Source organism: Trachurus japonicus, chromosome 10 (assembly GCF_045865225.1).
Source record: "Trachurus japonicus isolate A0001 chromosome 10, Traja_1.0".
Lineage (NCBI taxonomy): Eukaryota > Metazoa > Chordata > Actinopteri > Carangiformes > Carangidae > Trachurus > Trachurus japonicus.
The window spans coordinates 17,280,163-17,304,940 of record NC_140916.1 but is presented as its reverse complement, the minus strand read 5'-3'; the positions used below and the strand labels follow the sequence as shown (position 1 = coordinate 17,304,940).

Sequence of the window (24,778 nt, the reverse complement as noted above, 5' to 3'; positions counted from 1 at the left end):
TCAGCCTGTCTGCGTGGTGAGGATCCCCTACCGACAGAGGACAGGCCGAGATGGACCAAGACAGGGCCAGATGTGTGGGCCCCGTTCAGCTGAGTCTTAAAAGGAAACATGTTGCAAGTTTACTAGAAGAAAGCTTCTAGGAACACTAATGAGAAAGCGTAATTAAGGCAGCCCCATCTCCTTCAGGAGTTAACCTGAAATGTATATCCAGATGTCGGCCACCCGCATGCAAACTGTAAAACAAATACGTTCAGGCTATAAACGCACATATTACATCATCATTGCCGCTAAATTCAGGAAAGTTAAGGAGGACTTATTAGTGTTAATTACGCTGCACTTTAAAGAGAAAAACGTGAGGGCAGTAATTGCAGCTTTGAGGATGCTTTATCTCTTATATTCAACCCCTGATAAGGTCTTAAACTGTCACAGTGTTTTAAGTATTAAACAGCTGAATAATGTACTTAAAAGACATGACATCACTGGGTTCATATTTTAACTGATAGGGTGACAATCATAAAGTTTTTATGACCTCATTAAATTTCACTTACGTTATCACATCGTAATTCTCATAAGTCACTGGTCTAGATGCATGTAGGCCCCTTTATAAGTTTATATCTATTTTGTACGTTCCTAACAAGGTCCAGTCCCAAATCTGCTCTGAATCTTTGTACTTCACACATGCCTGAAAATAAGTAAGATCTGCAGTTAAACAACAAACTGTGTCCCAGTGAAGTGCTGTGTAACAGTGTGTCTATTGCTGCGTGGACAGTTAATGTCTGATTCAACTGTGGAGATGCCTACATGGTTACTGATTTACTAAGAATCATTCACTTGACTCCTCTCTGCTGGACTGTTGAGCTGTGGCAGTGATGTGTGTCTGGTACTAGCCTTTCCAAAACCAGTAGTCAAACAGAGCGCGGACCGGGTTAGAGTGATCTATTACCAATAGAACACTGTTCAACATTATTTAAAGTATCCCGACAATTTAAATTGTTCAAAAAACCTTTCAAATATGTTTTTTCTTACAACTGATATGAGTGCAATAGCGTTTCAAATGAAACATAAGAGCACTATTTCAGGATGTGACTCCACCAGGGGAAGGATCAGCATCAAAAGCTGCTGTGTGATCCAAATAAACTGGGAACACAGTGATATCCAGTACTGTGCGGTGCAGGGAGAGGTTGTTAGGGAGTTCACAGGAACCCCGGCCTATCCTGCCTTCAAAAAGCCGAAAAGCCTTCCCCTTCGAGAAAGACGCATGTCTTATAAGCTTCGCTGATTGGTCATCTGAGGTGAAGTTTTTTTTTTTTTTCATTTGGTCACAGTCCATTTGCAGACGTGCAGCAGGGGAGAGGAGAAAGGAACAGATAAAAAGTTGACTTCAGGATATTTGGAAGCCAAGTCAGACAATTTGACAAATGCGTTGCGGGGTCAAACTTTGCCTTGCACAGACAATAAAATGAATAAATAAGCACCTACAATAACAGACACTGAATTTGGAGCTGCTATTTCCATCATTTTCTGGCTTCTTTGAGCTGTGAGTGTAACTTTAAGAAGACAAATGAGAGAGAGCTTGTCTCTTTTTCCAGTGGGATCCTTCATGAGAACACCTCTAAGCAACTGTTCATGCTGCTTTGTAATGAATGCAAATGTTTGAGCTGAAATGTTTTCCTGCACTTGCTGAAAATCAAGCTAACAGTGTGGGCTGTCTTGCATTCCACAAAAGCAAAATGGTTTTGAATGATTGCAAAATCTTTGTGAGGTTGTGAGGTTTCATTCAGGAATATTTTTTGTTTTGTTGCATTCAAACCCAAACACATGCGAATGATTACCAGTGAGTGTATGCTTTGTCAATTTCACCTCAGTCTGATTTTCCTAAATAAAAGGATGGATTTTTACTGCAGATGATCGTCTGACAGCAAAGTTGAGGTTCACGCTCGCTTCCCAGAATCAAACAGGAAATACGTCCACTTGAGGTGACTCTTGAACTTAGAGTCAGGGGACACAAGACAAACAGTCTTTTTCAGAGATGCAATTTTCCTGGTCTCGAAGCTGCACAGAAGAGCGTGTAAACATGATCTGCCATACGAGTCATTGTAGAAACGGCGAGAGTAAACAATGCCGGCTGGATTGGCCTGCTTCCAGCGTGTACCCAAGAGGTCCAAAGTTCACTCATGAAACCTTAGAACACTCTCGTGTCTGTTTTGCACGCACGTACCACACAGGTACACAGTCGCACTCCCATGAAAGCAAAGGTGTGCATTCGAGCGTGGACGCTGACAACACAGACAGATTCATACCTATGTATGCATGCAAAAAGGACAAACCCTCATCGAGACACGTCGACTTGGCTTCATGGAAATGGATATGCACATGCACCTGACCTGGAGGACACTGTCACTTGCAAAAAAAAGCTCAGCGACACTTTCATAGTAATACATACAGGCAGGCTGGCACAAGAACAACACACTCTGTTTTTGTCTCTGTCTGGACGTGTAGATTTACAGAGCTTGGCATGGCAACCGCTCACATTCTTAAGCCATTGAAATAGAGAAATTCTTTGTCAAGTTGACACCTTTGGTAAGACTGAACTCTTTATGCTGCTGCATTAAACGCACAAAAGAAAGAAATGTCTCTGGAGATTTGAGGATTAAGACTGCCTGAAGCGCAGACTTAGGATAAATGGTAAACTCAATTCTGAAAATGTAAATCTCTGGCATCAAAAAAAAAAAAAAAATGTTTTGCAAAATTTATGATAAAAGATGATAATGATGGGTATGGTTGAGATCTGCTGGAGATAAATCTGCGGCTGACGTAAAATATCTAATCAGATCTGGCCTCTCTGCAACGAGATGTGCGTAAGAGCCCTTTATTGTTTTGAAGATGGACAGATTTGCCCACGTAAGCGCTGTTTAAGAGCCAATAAGCTGTCACATTATCTGCCCAAATCACAGGATTCAGTCATTGACGGATGAGGTTCCCATGAGCACGGCAGAGTCCCGGCTTCACATCCGCACAGCAAGGTGATGATGGATCAAACAAAGTGGCAGCAAACTGAAAGTTTAAAATGCAATTAAGGTCGACGTATTAAAATGGGTTCCCTGGAAAGCAATCACAGCTATCCAGCGGACGAAAGAGGAAGAGAATGGGAAAGGTCAAGGGGGTCAAACACTCTCCAGAGCTGTGCACTGATCCGGGGTTGTCTTTGGCTTCGACCCTGTCACAACACGAGATCAGCCTGCAGGATTGTGAAATAGGAGAAATATGACCATGCTTTGCTTTGTTGTTGCAGAACCTTTGCACAAGAAGCACAGGTATGTGCCAGCATCAGGTATCAGAGACAAGGATACCATAATTTATTGTCTAATAACAACATATACTTATTATTCAGTCTATTCAAATGTGTGGATGTTTCGAGAATGTGACCAATTACGGTAATAAAATAATATTGTGGGTTGTGAATGTATCACTTCAGGGTTACGTTTCTTTCATTTTGATGGATTTTCATGAAGTGAAAACTTTATTGTTTAATCATCTGACCCCCCCCCCCCCCTTTGTGTTACAGTATTTTTAATAGGGAACGTACATGAAACTGATGTCAGTTACGCTATAGAGGCTTTTTGAGGAACTATTTCAGGATTTGCAGAACTGAAACTAAATCGGGTGTTTCACAGTTTCCCACACCCACAGGACAACTCCTGACCTGAACACACACTCGTACACACGCGGACACACGCAAAGTTCAAGCATCCAGTCAAACAAAACTGCAAGTCATTATCTTTGTTTTGTTCCAGCCTATATGTGACTGATTGTCTTCTTCGCACCAGTTTAATGACTGTGGTGTTCTTTCTTGGTTCGACTACAATTATAGTCAGACCGCAGGGAGAAGGAGCGCAGTGTGGCGCCTGCAAGGTAGATGCCAAACTTTACAACATCTACACCCCTCATAAAAATCATATTATGTAGGTGCTCCATATTTGTTTTTCTATTTTGTTAAAGAGGCTTCTAGTCAAAAGCTTAATCATGACTGGATTAAGCTGTGTCACTCTTGTGTCTTGTCTGCCACCTTGTGCACAGTCGTTTGTCCTGCCGTCTGGATCATCTGGCTTTGCCGTCGCCCTCTCTTACTCATGTTCTTGTTGTTGTTCTTTTTCTCCTTGCTGAAAGCCACCCCCTCCTCCCTAATGTTATTCATGCCCTTTCAACCTGTCTCTGAGCAATAAATCCTATCTGACTGGCATACTTCTAACCCTGACTCTATAGCTCCAGGTAATTATCTTGTGTCTGACCTGTCTCGCTGTTGTCTGGTACATGCACACCTATTTTTGGCACAGGCGTTGCTGTTGCGCCATGCATGCTCATCCGACTTGGGCAAGACGGAGCGAGACAGTGCACTAACTGTGAGCTGTATCTGGATATTTGTGTTTACTTTGTCAATGTACCGTGCCTGGGCTGTGTTCCGAGTAAAGGTGAACACGTAAGTGATACTGTCAGGTCATGCCTTTTCTTCCGCTTGTTAAAAGTGAAAGACATTAAGGAACATCACACACACACATCTTCAAGCTGTTGAGGTGCTGAAAGCCAAATACAACAAACACACTGTGCAGCAGTTTTCTTATTTACTCTACTTAAGGATGGCCTTTTGTGCGACATATACACATATTTGTATTTCAGCATCACAGATGACCTGCGTTCAGGCAGATTGAACACTTTTTGACACATGGAAGTCAAGGAAGTGCAGCAAGATATGCATATTTCCTTTAACAGTGACGTGCTAGAGAACCACAATTTGAGGCAAGATGGCCTCAATGCTAAAAGGGCACTGTGCAATCGCGTGACGATTTCTTGTTGTTTTGATTTCTATTGTCTCTCTGCTCTTCGAACAAAGTCGCCTGCGTGTGCGAAGAAAAAAAGAATAGTTGCTCAACTATCGAGCAGACAGGCATAATTTAGGCCAATAACAAGAATCCATGGTATCGTGTTTCATCAGATCACAGTTCACCAGATACCCTGTGTCTGGTGCAGCCCTGAGGACAGCCCCTTGTTTTGTATCAGAGTCTGAGCAGAGAGCTACCAAACACCAAAACAGGAAAATGCAAAAATGAGGAAGAGAAAAGGAGAGGAGGAGAAAGAGGGAGGGTGGGAGGGAGGGAGGAGAGGGCTTTCACAGCTGTTGTTAGGCAGTGTTTCCTCTGATAGGAGGCCTTGGCTGTACTCCCAGTTCTTTAGGTAAACTGTCAAAAAAACATGGTTACCTTGAGATAATGAAGGGGGCATGCGGGTGTGTTTGTGTAAAAGACGGTAAGATTGATATGACATGGTGAAGAAAAAAAAAGTTGGATGCACTTTTTGCTTTCTGTTGATACAATCAGCAAAAAAAAAGATCACATGAGCTGACCTAGAAAGCTTTTAAAAGTACAGGTTAAGAGGGTAACCCCCACTTGTGTTTGTAATATGACAAAACTTGTTTAGTAGGATGTTGTGCGTGAGTAACAGTGCAGACATCTGCAAAACGTGTTAGCCTCTTATCATGGGATCAAGATAATAAGTAGAATGTAAGTCTTTAATCTGTCCCACTGCACGTCTCATTGTGTTTGCGGCGGCAGGTGCCATGGACTGTTTTGATCGTCACCCCAGGTCAACTGTTTTATGCAGTTGTTGTTTTTTTGTTGTTGTTGTTTTTTTTTGCCACTACAGCCTTAGGCGATGTGGAAAATCTGTTAGAAATGCACACAAATGAATAAATATCGAAACAAGTAAGTTTGGCCCCAAATTCACAGGAAAAATTGAAAAGAAAACTACAGAAATCCTGGCAGTTACACACTAATTACTCAATTTATAATATTTGCAGGACAGATTTGGAGCTGCTCTTTTTATAATTCTAAAATGGGGATTCCCAAAAGGCATACTTGGCTATACTCAAAAACTCAAAATGTTGGCTGCGTGCTGACCATCCCAACTGAACCATTGCATTAGTTTCTATCTGTTTCAGTGAAATGCAAAGGCCAGACAAGATGCCAAAATGTAAGAGAGGAAAATGAGACTATCCCAAAAAGACAGGTCCTGGGAGAGGTGCTTAGCTTTGCTGTTTTCAGTGCGATGGCCTAGATATTATTGTCACCTAATATTGCAAGAAAATGACAACACTCACGGGACAAGTGTTACTGTGTCTGAATCTGATATCTCCTTCTAGAAAGCTTATTTGAATATGAAAGGGAGGAAGTATCCTGCTTGTCTTTCAGTTTTTCTTTTGTGTGTAACATCCACCTCTTGCTGGCTGTCATAGAATAACAGCAATGGACTTTGTTTTTTATCAGGGTGTTTCTCTGAGTTTCCCATTGATATTAGCTACAATAGCATCCTCTCCCTCCAGAGGGCTAGGAAGTGGACCACTGAATAGAAAGAGCGCTAGAAATGCAACAAACTACTCATTTTAACCACTAAATGGATGGCATAAGGACAGTAAAGAAAGAACATATGTTGTTAATCAGAATGATCAGGTAACCATTTTAATTATTTGACCGAAAACATCATTTCAGAATCACCACAAGACATCTAACAATGATTTTTCTGGGGAATCAATTGAAAACCTCTTGGATTATAATATGACAGCACAAAGTAAGCGGCAGTTCCTAGAATGACCACTAGAGCCTGGTTACAAAAACAAGTCCATTCCCATAGACTCCCATGTTAAAATGAACAACTTTAGCACGGAAAAAAAACATATTCACAGCCTAGTACAATGAACAGTTTTGGTCTCTAAAGCTAATTTTACCTCTAGTGGCAAATGCACTGTTTTTTTTATTTACATCACCTGTTAAGATTTTATTAAGGCTTAAAGTTAAGTATAATTTAGGGCGTGCCGCACATTTTCGGATTAGCCTGGACTTCAGTGAAGTCAGGCAGTGGGTGGAACAGTTCACTCTGAGCTTTTAAAACTCCTCCCAGCTTGGAAAATATTCTTCAATTCTTCTTCATGTAGTCTTAGAGGTTAAACACCAGTCATGGTACAGCCGCAAACCCCCTGCTGGCCTGCAGACTCCCCTGTGTGGCTCTCGAGAGCCATTATGTGTCTTGTACTTTTATGTTCTGCTGTCCTCAAGAGGCTTTGATCCTCCTTTAAATGTAAACACTAGCCCAGGTGTGTTCTTGTCAGCCAGCAAATGTCCTCACAACAAATTTACTGCTGTGATACCAGTACTCAGAGTCTCAGTACTAAAACTGTAGTAAAATATTTCAGGGATTGCCTGAAATGCATCATGCTTCAGATGTGTTTGTCATTCATTCCAATTCAGACTAACAAGTCTCCTGACACTATCCTGGAAAAAGGCATATGGACAGGCTGCCAGTGTTTTGCCAACATTTCCACTCTGTTGTGTCTGTCTGTTTGTTATGTAACCTCTGGTGAGAACAGATCACTGTCTTGGAATCAGGCGGAGCAGTCGACCATTGTAAACCTACAGATTATTCATGGTTGGAGAGTTAGAACATCCACCTATCCACCACTCCAACCACAGATGCATGTCAGCTGGAAACTGGATTTACTTTCATGTGTGTGAGCTGGTGAAGTGGTTTGTTCCATTTCAGCTTGTTCATGTCCAATCATAAAGTGGCCAGTGGTGGAACAGACTGGATTATATTGTATTTGATTTTTATGTAAACGTGTTAAGTAAACACATAGGCCTAGCTTTTTGTAAATTATCTTTCTTGCCTTCCTTGTGTGCAGCACTGCATGCTAACCAAGCTACAACAGTTGTTTTAACTTTATACTCTGGCCCAAGAAACTTAACAAGTCATGAGCATTCAAGGGAAAAAGCTAAGTTTTATCTATGCACTGTTTGCCTCCCACACATCATGACCTGGCATATGAAGTTAGCATACAGCAAAGCAACGCTTAAATCATGCTAAACAAGCCCGAAGGCGATGGATCAGTAAAAACATTAGGGTCGAGCAGAGCAAGTGTGTGGAAATGACAGATGGAAATGTGGAGGAGAAGCAGAGAGAGGAGACGTGTGCACCACACAGATGACTATGATTTCCTGTTGAATTCCTGTAGATGTGAGCCTCTACTTTGGAAGCATAGAAAAGGACTTTTTTTAAAAGCACTCAAAATTAAAGAGGTGGGTCTGTAAAAAAAAAAAAAAAAAGACTGTACGCTATTTGTTGCTTGTAGTGTTTTCATTGGACTGAAATCTCTATAGCTTGAAACTTGACTTGAGAGTGACCTTTACTGAGCGTCAAACTGTTGCTTTATAGGTGAAGACTAGGTCAACTTCCTGCTCAGCTCGAGCTCTTCCACAGTAAAAGACTACTGACGCGAAAAAAGAAAACCTCTTGACCCCAGCTAACTTCCACACTGTTGGGCTCACGAGCACTGAAAGGTCATGACCTCCAGTGTTATATAAATCCCCATCTTTTCTCCCTCTCTCTCTCTCTCTCATAGCACTGCAGGCTCCACTTCTCCTTACATGACACCTTGCATTCAGGACAGCAATAAATAGGTCTTTGTGTGCACCCCCCCCCCCCCCCCCCAAAAAAAAAGGACATGGATGGCAGTCTGGATGGAATGTGTATGCACAAGGGTTAGATGAGAGATGGGAGTTTTGGAGCAACAGATGAAGAAAGGGAGGGGGGGGAAAGATTTTCAACATTTGTCCACATTCCTCCCAGAGTCCCACACTTTCTTGGCAGGAGTGGCCTCGTTTGTCATCAGAGCTGTGTTACTTTGCTGCAGAAGCATCTACATGCATTCAGATGGCTGTTGTTTAGCTCAATCCCAGACTGTGTAAACATCATGGCATGCAAACATAATGATGAGTCTGTGACTCACTTGACTCCATGACAGCATACTGGAAGGAATGTAGAATAAGGTCATTTAATGTCACTGCTGCTAATTGCTCCTTATGATGGCACAGTAAGATGGCAGAGGGGAGAGAGAGGCATAATGCCCCCATCAGATACCACCACAGCACAGGCTGCCCCATGGTACGGCTGCCTGCCTTTAAACAATCTGACACAAAGAGTGAAGTGAGGGCTTGGACAGGATGCATCTTGTTATTTTCGCTCATTTGACTCTGTTAGTGCCTCCCTCTCCATCTCCCCCTCTGTCTCTCTGCTGAGGAACAGCCAGAAACAATCACAGACTCACTGAAACTTGGCAAATGAGTTCATTTTTCTACTCTTTCCCTCGCAGGCTCTTGTCTGCCAAAAAGTTATCCAGAGAGAGAAAAAGAGCCTGGCAGAACAGGTCCACCTTTTCATTCCACTACTGCTGCCTGCCAATGGAACCAAACTGGTCCCGAGCCCGGCATGCCTCTCCTTTCTTCTGTTGAAGTCATATTGAGGAGAACTGGCTTAATTTTAAGAGCCACAGTTGTATGCAATAAAATGCTGATATAATCAGCTTTTTGTCTTTTCATGGTCCGTGACTCACTGCCATAAATGCATTGTCATCACAACTGTCATCTGGGGAAAAATATGGTGCATTTGGAGGTTTTTCTCTGCATCACATTTTTCTTGTTTCCTCTTTTTCTTTGTTACGTTGTTTGGTTCTATCTTTAACTCTTTTTTAGCCTTGTAAAATTTCTCTTTGTCTTTCTTTGCCTTCTAACAGAGTGCCTCTCCAAAAGTGCATTTGAACTTGAAGCCAGTGAGAGTCTGGAAATTTGGAAGCACCAGTAACAAACAGGAAACCATATTCATTACACTCAAGTCAGAGTCTGATTATGGTTCATAGGGGTTTGCCAGTCATTTGGACTTTTTTCGAGCATGTATACTGTAAACCGTAACTCATAGTGGCAGTTATATGACATTTACTTTCTGCCAAGCTCTTTGCCGCAGCAGGAAAAAGAAGAAAAAGAAAAAGGGAAAGGTTTTCTTGATTTAGCAATGAAGTTTACTGCACACCCCGATTCAACTGATGAAACAAATGCATTGCACCAGGTTACCCGACATGTTCCCCACTCTGTTTAACAGCTTGACAGCCCTGTGAAGTCTCTCAGTTGTTTATTTTTTCTCATCCTCTCAATGTTGCGCAAAGGCCCGATTTAATGATGCAATTATGGATGACAGCACAACACGGGAGTTCCCAGATGCAGGGTGGGTGCTACTGGGGTGACACAGCTTCCACAGTGAGGTTAAAACTTCAGAAAGTTTTATTTGAAATACATTTTGAAACGTCACTCAGATACTGTGGGTTAAGGATATGTTTACAGTATGTGACAGAAAGCAGATGTCACTGACTCCTGTATAATGCCACTTATAAGTTGACATTTACTTTTAAACACCTGCATTACATCATTTTTGATGGACCAAAACAACATGAAAATGCTTGACCAAATTTGACATAAACTCTCTGACCATAACTGTGTTCTTTTTATGCATCCTAATACCAAAATAATCATTACATTTTTTCCCATTGCATGGCAGGAAAGCCATGTTTGGGAAAGTTTGGGCAATAAAATTACACGTCCACTTACGTAGCTCTAAACTGTTCGCTGTAGCTAACACAAAAATACAAAAAAGAAAAAAAAAGTGTGACTTCCCAAACTGCATAACTTCAAAAATACAACATGTGGCTGGCTATGGTGATGTTACCTTTCCTGTGTTGTGGAAATCATGATTTCATGAGGGTTCAGAGAACTAATTGTTTTTTCCTTGACACTTTAGGAGGACTTCTTCTGTAATCGACTGTGGCAACATCGTTGCTAAAGTATGTCTAATACTAGCGCCATGCCCTGCGGGGTAAAAGACATCTTACGAGTATGGAAGTGTGTGTGGGTGTGTGTATGTACTCATGTATATTTGATAAGGCTGTACACATTAGTGTGTGTTTTGAGCTGATACGAGATGAATTTTATGTGCATCCTAATTTCCCTGCGTGTGTGTGTGTGTTTAAGTGTGTGTGAGTGTGTATGCCTGTGCACACTCTTTGTAGGGTACATCATGTACCCAACCTGCATGTGAATAGTGCCCAGGGGGAATAAGATAGGCTAATGATAGGTCTCCACAAAAGCACTGTCTGGCTGCATTGTGTAGCAGACTATTGTGGTGAAGGGAAAAAAAAACTGACTCAGTGTGGGATAACAGCACTTGGGATTATGAAACAGGCGTCCAGAGAGAAACAGATGGAATACGTGTCAGAATGAATCTGAAAAGACTCAGGGTATGCCAGTCCCTTTAAGTTTAAGGAATGCTGCCAGGCAAAAAAGTGAAGTCTCTACCAGTTTTTTGTACAAACGCTTTCCGTTTGGATACAGAAAAAGACAAGTTTTTACGTGTTCAGTCAACAAAATGATTTGTTCCCCATGGGTCTTAAAAAATAGAATGCACATGAAAAAAAAAGAATATGTTTCCACTCCAGATCTTCATCACCTCGGCCAAACTGTAACTTGGCCCTCAGCAGCAGGGTGGGTTACCACATTTGCACTCCTCATGCGGAGTTAGAGAAAGAGTGGGAATCCCATAGTAATCAAAGTAGGACAGAACCGCATTTTTTACTGCTTTCCAGCCCGCAGCTTGTGCCGCTCAGGCTGTGCGGTGCTAAGTCTAATAACTCCATCATTTCAGCATCCCACCATTTACACTATGAACCTCGCTCTAGACAATACGCATATTTTCCACTGCCTGACTAATACGATGACACCGCAGGTTGTCGCGTGTGAGCTGCAATTTGGCGAACAGAACAAATCACACCAACCTCTAATATCAAGTGTTATGCAAGCTTTATTATTGTCTAATGCCTATTTAAACAGTGTAAATATAATAAATTGAATGTTTGTGGCATGATGACTCACTGTCAAGTACAGGGCAATATGTGGGTGTGTGCGTGTATGTGTGTGTGTGTGGGTGGGGAATGTGTTTGATGGCAAGTGTTGACAGACTGCCTTATTATCTAAATAGGCGCCATAGCCGTGGTCCAAACAGATAAGGCACTGAGCGTGAACCATGGTCACTCCAACACCCCCACCCCCATAGACTTACATAAGTCCAACGGCTGCCAACTAGAACAACTGAGATGGAGAGAAAACGAGGGAAAGAGGGAGGGAAAACAAGGATACAGAGAGGAGGAATAGATGTGGCAAATAGAAGAGGGAAGGACGAAGAGCGTTGCATGCAGATGAAGCATAAAAGGATTTTAATGGATGGGTGGTACTACATCCGTCTTTTGAAGTATTTGCAGAACAACTTTTTTTTTGACAACGCTTCCCTCTTTCCGTTGTTGAAAAATTTCCCAGTTTGTACTTTCCAAATCCATCTCACAGGTCTCATGCTCTCAGCTGTGCTGTGGCGGGGTGGGGATCCATGCCACTATTCTGACTTCATATTTATCTATTTTTCACCGGTTTGTTTCAAGAATCCTTCATCATCTTTTTAAGTCGTGTTTATGTGACACAGCTGAGCCTCATGGGCCCAAGTACAAGGAGTTTTTAACAGAAACCACATTATTTTTTTTAATACACTTTGCTCATCATAACACACATAAAAAAGGAGGGGAAAAAAACAGTTTTTCCTTGAAACTTTGATATTGGACATTTATAATTTATAACCGTAGCATAATAGTCATGACACATGAATTAGGCAACAGGAAAATTGCCCTTTGATCTGTTTCTACTTGCATCATTCATTAGTTTGTTACAAATTTGTTTTCGACTCCCAAATAAATAAGATTTTCACGGTCTATTGAGTATATATTTAGCACATTTTACGAGAACAAATGTATGCAAACATTAACTGGAAAATTAGTACACTGTGGCTCTTTCAAAGCTCTTTCACAAACATGAGTCCTTTTCATGTATTTTATATTATTTTTCCAAAACAAGTCAGCATGAGTTTAGAAGACGGGTTTTCCAGCTCACTCTGATCTTGAGGATTTGATTCAGATGGCAAACGTGATGTGTTACTTATACGCGTCTAATCCACCTCTGGTACATGCAGTGTCTCAATTCTCTGTCACTCAGGACAAAAGAGCTTAGCTGGATTCTGCTGTGGTGATGTGTCAACAACAACATAATACCGCAGGTCACCTTTTGTGTACTGTATACTGATAAGTGTGTTCATATCTGTGTGTGAGCTGTCTGGGTTGCCAAGCAGTGTGCCTTGTGTCTTCCAGACAGACGGATGAACGACTAATTCCTGACCCTTGCAGCTGTCATTGAAGAGTATTGGTTGATTCCAAGATTTGTGTCTTAAAGAAACAAAAGAAATCCTTCTAAAGACCATCATGGAATCTACAACTAAAGTTCAAGGATTAAAACTGGCTTTGTTCATCGATGTTAGCAATTCCCAAGGAAAGTCCAAAACCAACAATATAGCTATTCATCAGTCTTTCAGTAGGCCTACACTCATGTCCATTAAGCTATTGCTGAAGCCATACATTTATCAAAATTGGAGATGAATGTGCAATTTAATGGGTAGTTTCTCGTTGGGCACTGAGACATTTTTGTGAATTTGTAATTGTAAGCTGCTAATAAGTGCTAAGACTGTGGATGTGATCAAGACAAAATAAAGTGCAGTTCCCTTTTTCATCATTTTACAGTTTTTCTGGCTCACACAGACAGTGTCTATATGTTTGTACATACTGGTTTTTGTGGGGAGAGACACTTTTGCAGTCAAACAAAGCGCACGGAAAGCAGAGATGCTGGCGCTGATTGGCATCTGATTAGCATGTTGCGTTTATCATGTTGTCAGCGGCAACGGAACAAGGAACCACAACAGCATTGGTAAAGAAAAGGGCCGTACACAGGAGGTTGCATCAACCTATGGTACAGGGTGTGTATGTGTATTTCAGAGTTGACTCACACACACTGCAGAAGAGGGTGGGAATAATTACTTTAATTGTGTGTGTGAGTGTGTGTGAAGTAACAGCATGCATGAAAGCAGTTTGATCACCACTTGGAGAGTAGTCTGATAGAAGAGCTCTGAAATGCACACACACCTTAATGCTTTTCACATACACACACAGACACACACTCACATACAGTACACATGCACACAAAGTAGCCAACAGTGGTTCCAGGCATCTTCTGGCACAGAACCAAGAGCCGCCTATTCACACAGTCACAACAAAACAAGGCAGTAACTCAAGAGGTCCATTAAAAAGCCATTATTGTACATCCCTCCTTAAACTGGGCCCACAGTGATAAAACTGGGCACAGGGCTAATATGTGCAAACACACCGAATTCACACCAACTTGTGTCAGAAAATCCAATCCTCTCTAATATGGTCAATCGATCTCTTGGCTCTGTGCATGTTTTCAACACTGAAACAGTCAAACGCTGAGAGTTATTGAGGAAACCCATAAAAACAGCCGTTAAACAAACACTTTTCATAGCTTTTTGCTTCCTCCCGCGACTAAAGAATGACTTCCTTAAGCTATAGAAAAAGGTTGTGACTTTTACCACAGACGTCTGTCGTCCACCGACCTATGTCTGACAGTTCGACTGAGTGTCAACAACACACTATTTTTAGCAGGCACTGTCTATGTTTTGTCTTTGCCCCGGCCTCCCGCCCGGCTGTTTGTCTACCTCTGACTTGCGCTATCTCTCCCTCCCGCTCTCCCTCTCTCTCTCCTCTGACATTGCTCAGACCTCGCCTTCATGGCTTTTGTTTGTTAGGGATTGGCTCCTAAGACTTGCCCGGGCCATGAGTCTGTTGTTCCACCCTGATATCCTTCCCTTCGCCTTCTCGCCGCTAATCCCCGAATTTTGTTTACATCCGTCTCCCCTGCCACCTGCAACCCATGAAGTTATGTAACTCCCCCCAACCCTCTGTGGGAAACTGTTCCTTTTTCTTTTAACAGGAGACGCGAAATTACGCTGTTTGGTTTTCTTCGCAAGAAGAAAGAACTTGGATAAAAAAAAAAAGAAAAGTGTAATTGGATACAGGTTCTGTCGTCAGCAAGGATGTGTCTGACATTCATAAGCCTTTTATGTGGGCAAAACTGGGAGAGACAAGAACAGCAATGAGAAGAATAGTTTCAAACTCAGCATATTTATCCTCCCTCATCATGTATTGTATGCTGAATTTTAGATTACACTGCTTTCTCCTTGGGATTTCCTTTGTAGCAGTGAGATGTGAATTTGAATTTCAGTTCTGGTACCAAAACTAGTTTAACTCTGATCCCTGTGCCTGTCCAGCTTGTGACAGTTTACATATGGAAATTCATAGACAATGATGCCGTAATTGTGCTGTGTTACTACAGCCATAAAGAATACAGAGGAGTATGTTTTTTGTTTGCCTTATCCCCATCTTTACATTCCTGGCTGATTTCTGTACTTCTAAAATGACACAATGTTATCAACAGAACAAGCGTCACCACACTGGGAGCAGGGAATAGGCAGGTGCCATTTAACTCACAATTTTACAGGTTTAGATGTGAGCGAGCATCTTGTTTGTCTTCTCTCCCTCCCACATGTTCTTTTCACTCACTTTACTGTATACACAACATAAACATCCAGAGGCCACTGGGTGCGTTATATTGCCTGTGTGGGTCCTTCAAATGTATGTATCACTTCTCTAAGTGTGAGCCTTATATGCAAATAATTCGATCTCAAAGCCTGAGCAGGCAGAACTGCCCTGTGACTGATGGCAGATACCAGTTCTCTATGTGGTAGGCCTACATACAGTACATGCAAATGAACAAAACAGGTCAACCTCTGGGCATGTCCGATATAATGACGGTATTTACCTGATATTCTAGTAGAGAAATGATTCACTGTCATGTAGAAATGTGATACTGTAGTTTAGTACGTAGAGATGCCTTGGAGATTAAAATACTTATGGGTTGTTAAATATACTGTACATTTGTGTGGATTTCTAGACCACTCACACATGGCAAAGACACTTTCCATAACTTTTCCACACAGGATCACTAAACATAGGTCTTCACTCCACAAAAAAACTGGACATCTTGTTGCAGAACTATTTAGTGGTTTATATTTGGATTGCAGAGTGGAGCGTAAACACCCAGCTGGGTCTCTGACACAGCTGGATCCTGTCTCCTCTCCATTGTGGGAGGGCTGGGTCGTGTTCAGTAGTCAACTGGACAGCAGCCAACAGTTGGTGGTCCTCTAAGGCCAGAAAGAGGAACTTTTACCACTGTAATGGGGGCCTATAGGTTACTGGGGCAACTAAGTGTCGGAAGTTAATATACAGTAGTAGTGTCCGAGCAGAAAATTAAAACTAGTCAGAGGTTGTAACTCTTGCGTGACCATCCTTTGACTGCCATTTTGTTTTTCGTACTAAGAAGAGAATTGCCCCTAGTCCTGTCTCACAAACAGGCTGATGCATTCAATTTTATTCAGACATAACAATTACTGTCTTTCCCAGCCAGGCAGCACAATTCTTTCCCTTCATCAGTCAACAGACCTGAACCAAGCAATGCTCGTCATGTCGCGCCCTCAGACATGCCATTAAACAAACAACATCTCTCCACTGTGTCTTAACGCCAGAGACGTTCTCAACGCTACAGACAGGGCTGGTCTGCATACCTTTCAATCAGATGTGCAGAGGTATGTGTGAAAGTACCGGAGCTCACCTTTGGCGAACAGACGCCTAGTGAAGTTTAACTTGTTTCAAAGGTTATGTAACTGTGCCAACCTCAGTACGCATGGGTTAATCAATTATCAATTATAACCGGATAATTAAATGTTACACTGGCTTTTGGATCTTCAGATTATCAGACAGGAGACATCTTGCTTGGCTAGTATTAGCGGATGCCACGCCACGGCTTCTGTAAGTCTGTGATTGATTTCATTAGTTTACTCCTGTCAAGCAAATGAGGCCACGCCAGGACGAACATCCATGCTGAGGTGAAAGCTGCAGTGCCGGCAGAGTTGAGCTAATCTCTCAAGCTAACAGGTTCAACTATGAAAACGTAGCTAAGAACATTCATTTCCGTTGGCGCTGTGTCTGTAGGACAAACTGTCCACGTTTAACAGGCTGGTTTTGGGTTTCAGTGTGGATGTCTCAGAAATAAAGAAACATCAGTGACTGATGGTTGAAATGATCTTTTACTGCCTTGTCACCTTTACTAACAGGTAAATTCAGTGTGCAGCTACTTTAAAAGGCCGTTAGCAGCAACTTTAAGGTGGAAATGTTTTTTTCTGTGTAACTCTGACCAATCAGTGTGTTTTTATTGGCTCCCTTAAATAAGATCATAAACTTTTTCTATTTCATCACCTTGAGAAAAAAAAGGTGGCAGAGCATCGTCCCAGAGCGCTCCAGTTGCATTACACCTATGCTTTCAAATGTTTTTCACTCAGCAAAGATTTAATAGTTTGTAGGTCTGTGTTGTTGACTGAAGAGTGCAGACTCCATTTCAGCCCAGTTCCACAGTTGCACCTGTGCCACCACTGGTTTTGATTTTCTTCTTTTTGTGTTTTGACTGCTCACTGACTGACTGGTCACAGACCTCAAGTGCTGCGATAAATGTTAGTGTGTCATCACTGCAGGCTCTTCACCCCTCTGAACCCTGGCATGTGACGGTGTTTAGTGGCTGCTAAGTACTGACTGACTGCCTGGGGTGAAGGTGTGCAAGAGTACCCCTTTCATTCCAGCCAAGTGTAGCTCTCTAAGCCTCAAAGTAAATCAGCACATTTCCTCTGGTTTTTATCCTGTGGAAATCACAGATCCTGTCCCCCTCGGGGCTCTCTGGCTCTGCCTCAAACACCAAACAGGACTTATGAGTTCAAATTCTCCTCTCAGCACATTTCCGTGACCCTTGAATCATTTACATAACACGTTTGCTGGTCTCGGCCACTGTCTCAAACTGATATTCTACAGGTCCAAAAGAGCATCCTGGCATGCTTCCATGTGCCATGCTGAATATTTTATTCTGTTAACAAGTGGCAAATGAGAATGATGGCTGCTTGGTAGACTGGCCACCCAGGGTGAAGTCACACAGTAAAAACTTCAGCGAGGCTTTCATCAGAAGCCGAGCCCTCCCGAAGCGAGCACTTGAAAAATGCATGAACTTCTGCAAACCTCAAGCCCAGCAAGGCAGCTTTCTTGACAGGATTAGACTGTGAGCACATGTGTGAATGAATGAGTGCGTTTGTGTTTCTGCATGAAAAACTGTAAGGGTACACATTCAAAATCAATGTTTTAATCCTGCGAAAAAGCCTGTCCATGAAAGCCACATGATCCGTGTCTGTGATTCCCTCTTGAGAAGGGAAGGTTCGGGAACAAAGTGTACTGACTAAAGACTCTGTTTGTCAGGCAAACAGTTGAGCTGGCACAGACAGATGCACGGTCACACTGGCCAATGGCATGGGCGAACACATGCCTCTGCCTGTGAGCCAGAAACGTTGCAAATATTGGCTCTTCTAACCTGATTTTTCTCACCTCCTGCAAGATAGGATAAATTTTTCACAAATATCAACGTTTAATACTTAATTATTTTTTTCATAAAATGACAATATATGAATATTCTAATAAACTGTATGACCTTAACAGTGTAACTTTTTGGTTGGTGAAGAATAAACGAAGCAGAGCAGAAAACTGTTGTGTAACACTTTTTACAAAGCCTTGCCAGCAGGCATTATTCAAAGTATGACATTGTAAACACCGAATGAAGTGAATAATAATTCATCTAAGCATAAGAACAATTTGACCGCACTGTACTGAAATAAAAATCTTTTGTTTGAAAAGCAGTATTTGCTCACTGATTTATTTAGCTCTCATGGTCAGAGGGGAGCACCAGCTGGAGCAGGATCTGCAGTCCTCAGCCGAAAGTTCCTTCACCCGTTGTTCTTCATCCTTAATGACACACCCTTGCTATCATAAATAAATAGAGAACAACTTGTCCCTATATTCAATAATGCTAGCTCCACTGCACAAACAATATCACCTAAAATGGTGTTAAATTAATGCAGATTAAAACATGCAGCTGTTTCGTAACTTAACAGGTGGAAAAATACAGTGATTGTAGAGATTTTTCAAATGGCCTGTACTGTATGTGATCTAATTCAGAGGAAGTTAGCCCTGCTTTATGGTAGTCCTCTTGTCATCCTCAGAATTTGGTGCTGATTTGTTTTTATTATCAAAAGCAAAACGTAAAAATAAAAGTCAGGCTGAACCCAGTTAAGGTCTAATCATTGCCACCATCAGCCCTATCACTTGCTGTGCACGATAAATGGATTTCCATCAATTGTACCATCTGTAGTCATGTGATAACTATCAATGCCACAGAAGATAAGAGCAGCCTGTAACTGTTAAACACATAGTTGAGTTAATACAGGTTAATATTTAACTCATTTGGAATATTCTGTAGCAGCCCGGCTTATGGAGAAGTTTGATAAAACACTGATAAGATGTCTTAGCCAGAGAACATTACTGATATGATATTGCCCACAAATGACTGAATCAGTGATAACAAACGCCATACTTATTCCAGGTAAAAAAGTTTTTATCAGAGCAGACATGCACCAGAGGGCAACTTATGTTGAAAAGCTATATATGCTTTTATATTTCTCTACTGATCACAACCGGCCCTTCTCTTTCTTAGTTACAGTGTTGACTAATGGTGAACCTATGACTTTTTCTATAAAATATCATCATTCCATCATGTTGCACCCTTTTAGACATCTGTGTGAAGTTTTGTCATAAGGGAGGGTAGGCAAAATAAGCTGATGCTTCAGCCTACACCTTTTCGGTCAAAGTAAATTGATTTGCTCGTTGTGTTTTTTGTTCTGATTTATTTTGTTTTGTATTTATACCTTTATATTTGTCTACTGTATTTGTTTTTATGAGACCGAAATAAACATACTAAACTAAACATAATTAGCACATGAATACGTGAGAGATAACAGTGTCCTTGACCTTTGACCTTTGAGCACCAACATCTAATCACTTGATCCTTGAGTAACAGTGAATGTTTGTGCCAAGTTTGAAGAAATTCCTTAAAGACGTTTTTGAGGATAGCAGTTGTGAGAAACCCCTAACCATCTTCTTCTTTGGGTTTAAAGTGAAACAGCAGGACATTGGTTGGTTTGAAAATACAGTGCAGTTGAGGGCAAAGATCAATTTTGATCAATATTCCTTTTTGTACATCACCATAAACAAACAAGAAAACCCTGTTTTATTACCAGATTATCAGATCAGTGTTATCACATCTTGTGTACTTTCTGTCTGACACATATGCACATATACCTGGTCCTGTAACACATATCTCTATTTTACAGACACACATGATGACAACTTCACAGTATATGACATTCAAAGGTGGATGATAACAGCGTGTTGTGTTGTTTTAACTGCCATTTCCCCATATATCTCTACATTTTACTGCCCCTATAACCACCAGAGGCCATGTGTAATGACAGCTTTTCTCACCAAGCATTGTACAGTAAGTGCTGGCTCAGGTTCAGAAGTTCAGTGATGGTCAAAACTGTAGCCGACTGGAGAGATAGTAACTGTTAATTTGAGGCTGAAGTCATTTGACAGTAGCTGCCAAACAAACTGTCCAACTGGCAGCAACTTTGTAGCAGGACATTCTCTTCCTCACAAAAAGTGCGAGGTGAGCTGCCAAACGCTGTTTTATAAACACTATTTGGTGGAGACTGAGAAGGAGTCAGGCCAGTTTTAATTGACCTCTAGCAATAAAAGAGCATTTTAATTGAATCAGTATGACCATAAACTGCTGTTTTAGAGTATCCTTGTGTTTTTGCAAGACGTTCTTTCTAGGTTAGGTTTTGTTTTCTGGCTTTCTCTCTCTCTCTCTCTCTCTCTCTCTCTCTCTCTCTCTCTCCCTCTCTCTCTCACGTAGTGTTTTGTTATTTTGAAGTAAAGATCTGTCAATTACAATCATCCGTTCTAGTTGGAGACAAAATCCAGGAACAACATTTCCTTCTTAGAGTTAAAATGTTTTATTTATGGTTGTCCTCAAATAACATGACCTCACTCAAAGAAAACAATTTATATAGCTAATGCATCAGATATGCTTAATTAAAGTCAAGGAGAGCGCAGACGTAAATAGACACGGTGAGCGACATAAACATTTGGACATTGTTGAAAGTTCTGGAATCCATATTCAAATTATTTAAATGTGAAATAAAAATGAAAAACAAACATACTGTGCTTTGTTTATCAGCCTAATCAAATCTGCATTTCAATCAAAATGTAATGCTATGCACACGTAGGTGTGATGTAAGTCATTATGAGCCCTCACTGTCCTATTTGAAACTCATTTCTGGAACATAATCAGAATGAGTGCTCTCTCCCTGGTTTATACTTAATAATACATAACAGTAAATACATATGTCAGCCTTTTTAAGAAGAAGTGCTGATCCAAAAGAAGTGATTAGTCCCCAAAACCATCTGTTCATTTAAGGACAAGGATGCAGATACAACAGTGGAAAAGTGGACTTTGAACTGACAGCAGCAAAGTTTAACTTTCACCTGGGGGTTCAAATTTTGTGTACGCATGAAAGACCTTTTAGTTTCACTTGTTAGCTTATCAGATAAGCATGGTGTACCTGTCAGACAAGCAAACAACAGACATACCTGTGGAAGAAGAGTAGTATAGACAGCATGGTCTGGTCAATGTTGCTGTTGCAGATCCCTTCATTGAGAAGGAAGCACGGGTCCCTCACAACCGAGTCCAGCGAGTCCTGCCTCATGATGTTGTTCAGCTTGTCCGTGTTCAGGTTCTGGTACATCAGCTGGCTGCGGAGCTGGCGGAAGTGATTGACACTCGGGCTGGTGGGGCTTCCAGGCAGGCCCCCCGTGGTACCGAGGCCCTGAGCCGGACTGCTGGACATGGATTCATCACCGCCATTGGCCAGGTCCAGGCAGCAACTGCAACAGTCCAGGCCGATGGGCGAGCGGCAGTCATCGTCTGACATCTCGGAGAACAGGTGGATGGAGAAGGGAAAGGGAGCCCAGGTGTAGGAGGAGGGCAGGTGCAGGAGTCTCAGTGAAGGATGACAGAGACTCAGGTGTATGAATGGCAGAGCTGTCAATAAGAGGGTGTGCTCCTCAGCGCTGACAGAGAGGCAGACAGGAAGCCTGGGCTGGTCTAGTCTACCGTCCTGTCTCCACTCCAGGGCCAGAAGGGCTAAATGGCAGGTTGAGTTCCTCCCTGAGAAGTGCAGTCACGCTGGGCCACTCTGCGTGTTTCTTTCCCTGAGTTTCCCCTCCTGCGGCTCTGCTGCGTTTAGCCTTTTGTTCAGGGCGACGCTGCTGCAATGTGTTGCTACTGTGGCAGGAGAAAGAGTGAACGCCCCACACACACACACACATACACACTCACTCACACCGATTCAGCAGGAGTGGCTTGAAAGCAAAACCCAGAAGCTGCTTGCTGCTTATCACTTTTTTCCCTGCACTTTTTTTTTTTTTTTTGGTTGGCGTGCCTAGAGACACAGGGAGGGTGCAAAAGGAGAGGGAGGGGGCGAGAGAGGGTGGGGAAACCCGTGTGATTGGTAAACAGCAGAGCTGGTTACATGTACTGGGCCCCTCCTCTTTTCTCTTTGGGCATTGCCGCGCACGCATTAGGGGAAGGGAAATAGAGAGAGAAGGAGTGAAGCGTCAGAGCATGCTTGAAACATGTGCAGTTCTGTCAGCTCCACCCTATCATGCTGACAGCACAAGGAGGGGTTGAGAGAGGGAGGCTGCAGGAACACACACAAAGCAGTAGCATACAGTACCTGTCTCACAATTGGTCAGTAGAAGAAATGTATCTACCAGATGTGAGTGTTTCCAGTGCAACCTTTTTAAATGCTTTTCAAATTAAAGGAAACATTTTTGTTGAGCTTGTGTACTTTCATTCTGAATCTGAATTAATTGGATGAGTTTTTGTATATAGTAGCAGCACAATTGCACAATTGCAGCATACTGAATGGTTGCTATTATGGTGTATGCATGTTCTCTGCATGTCTGCATGAATTTAACCTTATTTACTCCCATACTCCAAACATATGGAGTTTAGGCGAAATAGAAACTTTGAGATGTCTGTATGTGAATGCAGATGGTTGACTGTGTGTTTGCTCTGGGATAGAACAACTGCCTGCTGGGTGCAGGGTGTTTCTCACTTCTCAGCAGGTGAGAGCTGGGTTGCACTCCAACATGTATACTGTACACAAGACACAACAAGAAAAAAGCAACGATTTTTTTATCTACCAAGGTAAAAATTCTAAATTAAATTAAAGTTATTTAATTAAACTGCACGGTGCGTATTGATGTCAGTTTGTGTGAGAGCTTCGAGTGTGAGTAGGAGCAGAGAGACTGCACTGTTGACTTGCCTTGTAAACATAAACATTATCTTATCAAGCCTCCCCTGCCCTCGTTTACGATTTTGTCGATTTCCATATCTGTTCCCAAACAGTTTTTGGATTGGGCAAGAGCTCTGTGTCTTCTCAACCTCCAGACGAGTGTTTCACAAGCCCTGGTTAATACTAGGACAATGTCATTCCAGCCATACAGACCAGGAGGAATGTACTGCTGAGCCCCTGACCTCAGCTCCTGACCAACAAGCGTACTGCAAGCTGTATGCAGATGGCCGCTCACAAAGGAGCACAGCAACAAGATGATTACAAATAGCATGTCCTACTCTGAGGCATGTTGCTGTGTCTGCGACAGTAAAAAATGTCACACCATGCATTGTTGGGTAGCAGTGGGATCAATTAAGCAGAGAAAATGACTGACTATTGCTTTATTGAGTGTGTAATGATGTCCTCGGGCAGCGGGGCTGCTACTCTTTGGTTGGAAGGATGGGTTTGACGACACACGCGGGTAAAGGCTTCCCTCTAGTGGGCAAATATAACTATAGTCATTGTTGTAGATGTTCTAAGTCACAAATGCAAATGCACCCCACTAAAAAACGGCATACTCTGATTTCATGCCACGCTGGTTGATAACGAATCTATAAAGGTGGATTAACAGAAGTTATGTGATTTATTTTTAAGGGCGATAAAGATTAAAATGGTCAAAATGATTGATGAAGAAAAGTGAGCAGTGTAATTACAGTACTACAGCAGCCATGATAAAAAGCTGTACATTTTTATTTGCTTGCATTCAAGTATTACAATTTAGAATTCATGGAATTGTATTCACCTCGGTGATATATTTGCAGCTTTGGTCATCAATATTATAGATTAAGTACAGTTTATAAAACGGAAAGGTGAAATCCGGCGATCTGATTGGTTGCTACTATTCTAAAGCCTTATCACAGCGTAAGCTATCACTCCGCGTCAGGGCCGAACAACGCCCCTTAGCTGTGGTATAATGAGCATATACCACGGCCTGTCGTGATATATTGCTTAAATATGTGTGAGTGCACAATGAGGCAGCGAGCTAAACAGTAAAAGTTGAACATGGGAGCTGGCCTTTCCCGGAGGCAAGTAGTGAAACTATGAGAACAATATGATTACGGATGAGAAACAATGAAAAAGTACACCACTAGCTAAAGTCAAACCAAAGAAATGAACTATGCAGCAACACGTAAACTACATAAAAAAAAAATAATTGAAAAAAAGTATCAATTACATTGTTTCCACATTTGGGAAATACACTTGTTTGCTTTCTTGGCAACAACACACGAATACCACTCCCATTTATTAAACATAAGTCTAGCACCAGCAGATGGTTCATTAAGTGCCACGTTATATCACATTTGTTTAATCCATACAAAAACTAAAGTATAAACATGACAAATTATTTGTTTTATGTTTTCATTTTCCAGTGGAGATGGCAGGCAGTTACTGCTCCCAGCCAGGAAATATAACCCCATAAAACTATGAATCGGTGTTGTTATGTTTTTGTTTTATTTTAGGCTTG

General features: G+C 41.8%; 1 protein-coding gene across 1 annotated transcript in view; it reads right to left on the bottom strand.

Annotated features, from left to right (window-relative positions):
* Positions 1–22,218, bottom strand: part of tsc22d3 (TSC22 domain family, member 3) — a 38,269-nt gene extending 16,051 nt beyond the window's left edge. The window contains exon 1 of the mRNA XM_085789691.1: positions 21,506–22,218. Within this exon, the coding sequence (XP_085645817.1) occupies positions 21,506–21,846 (341 nt within the window). The 5' untranslated portion in view covers positions 21,847–22,218. The remainder of the gene's footprint in view (positions 1–21,505) is intronic.
* Positions 22,219–24,778: the final 2,560 nt, after the last annotated feature.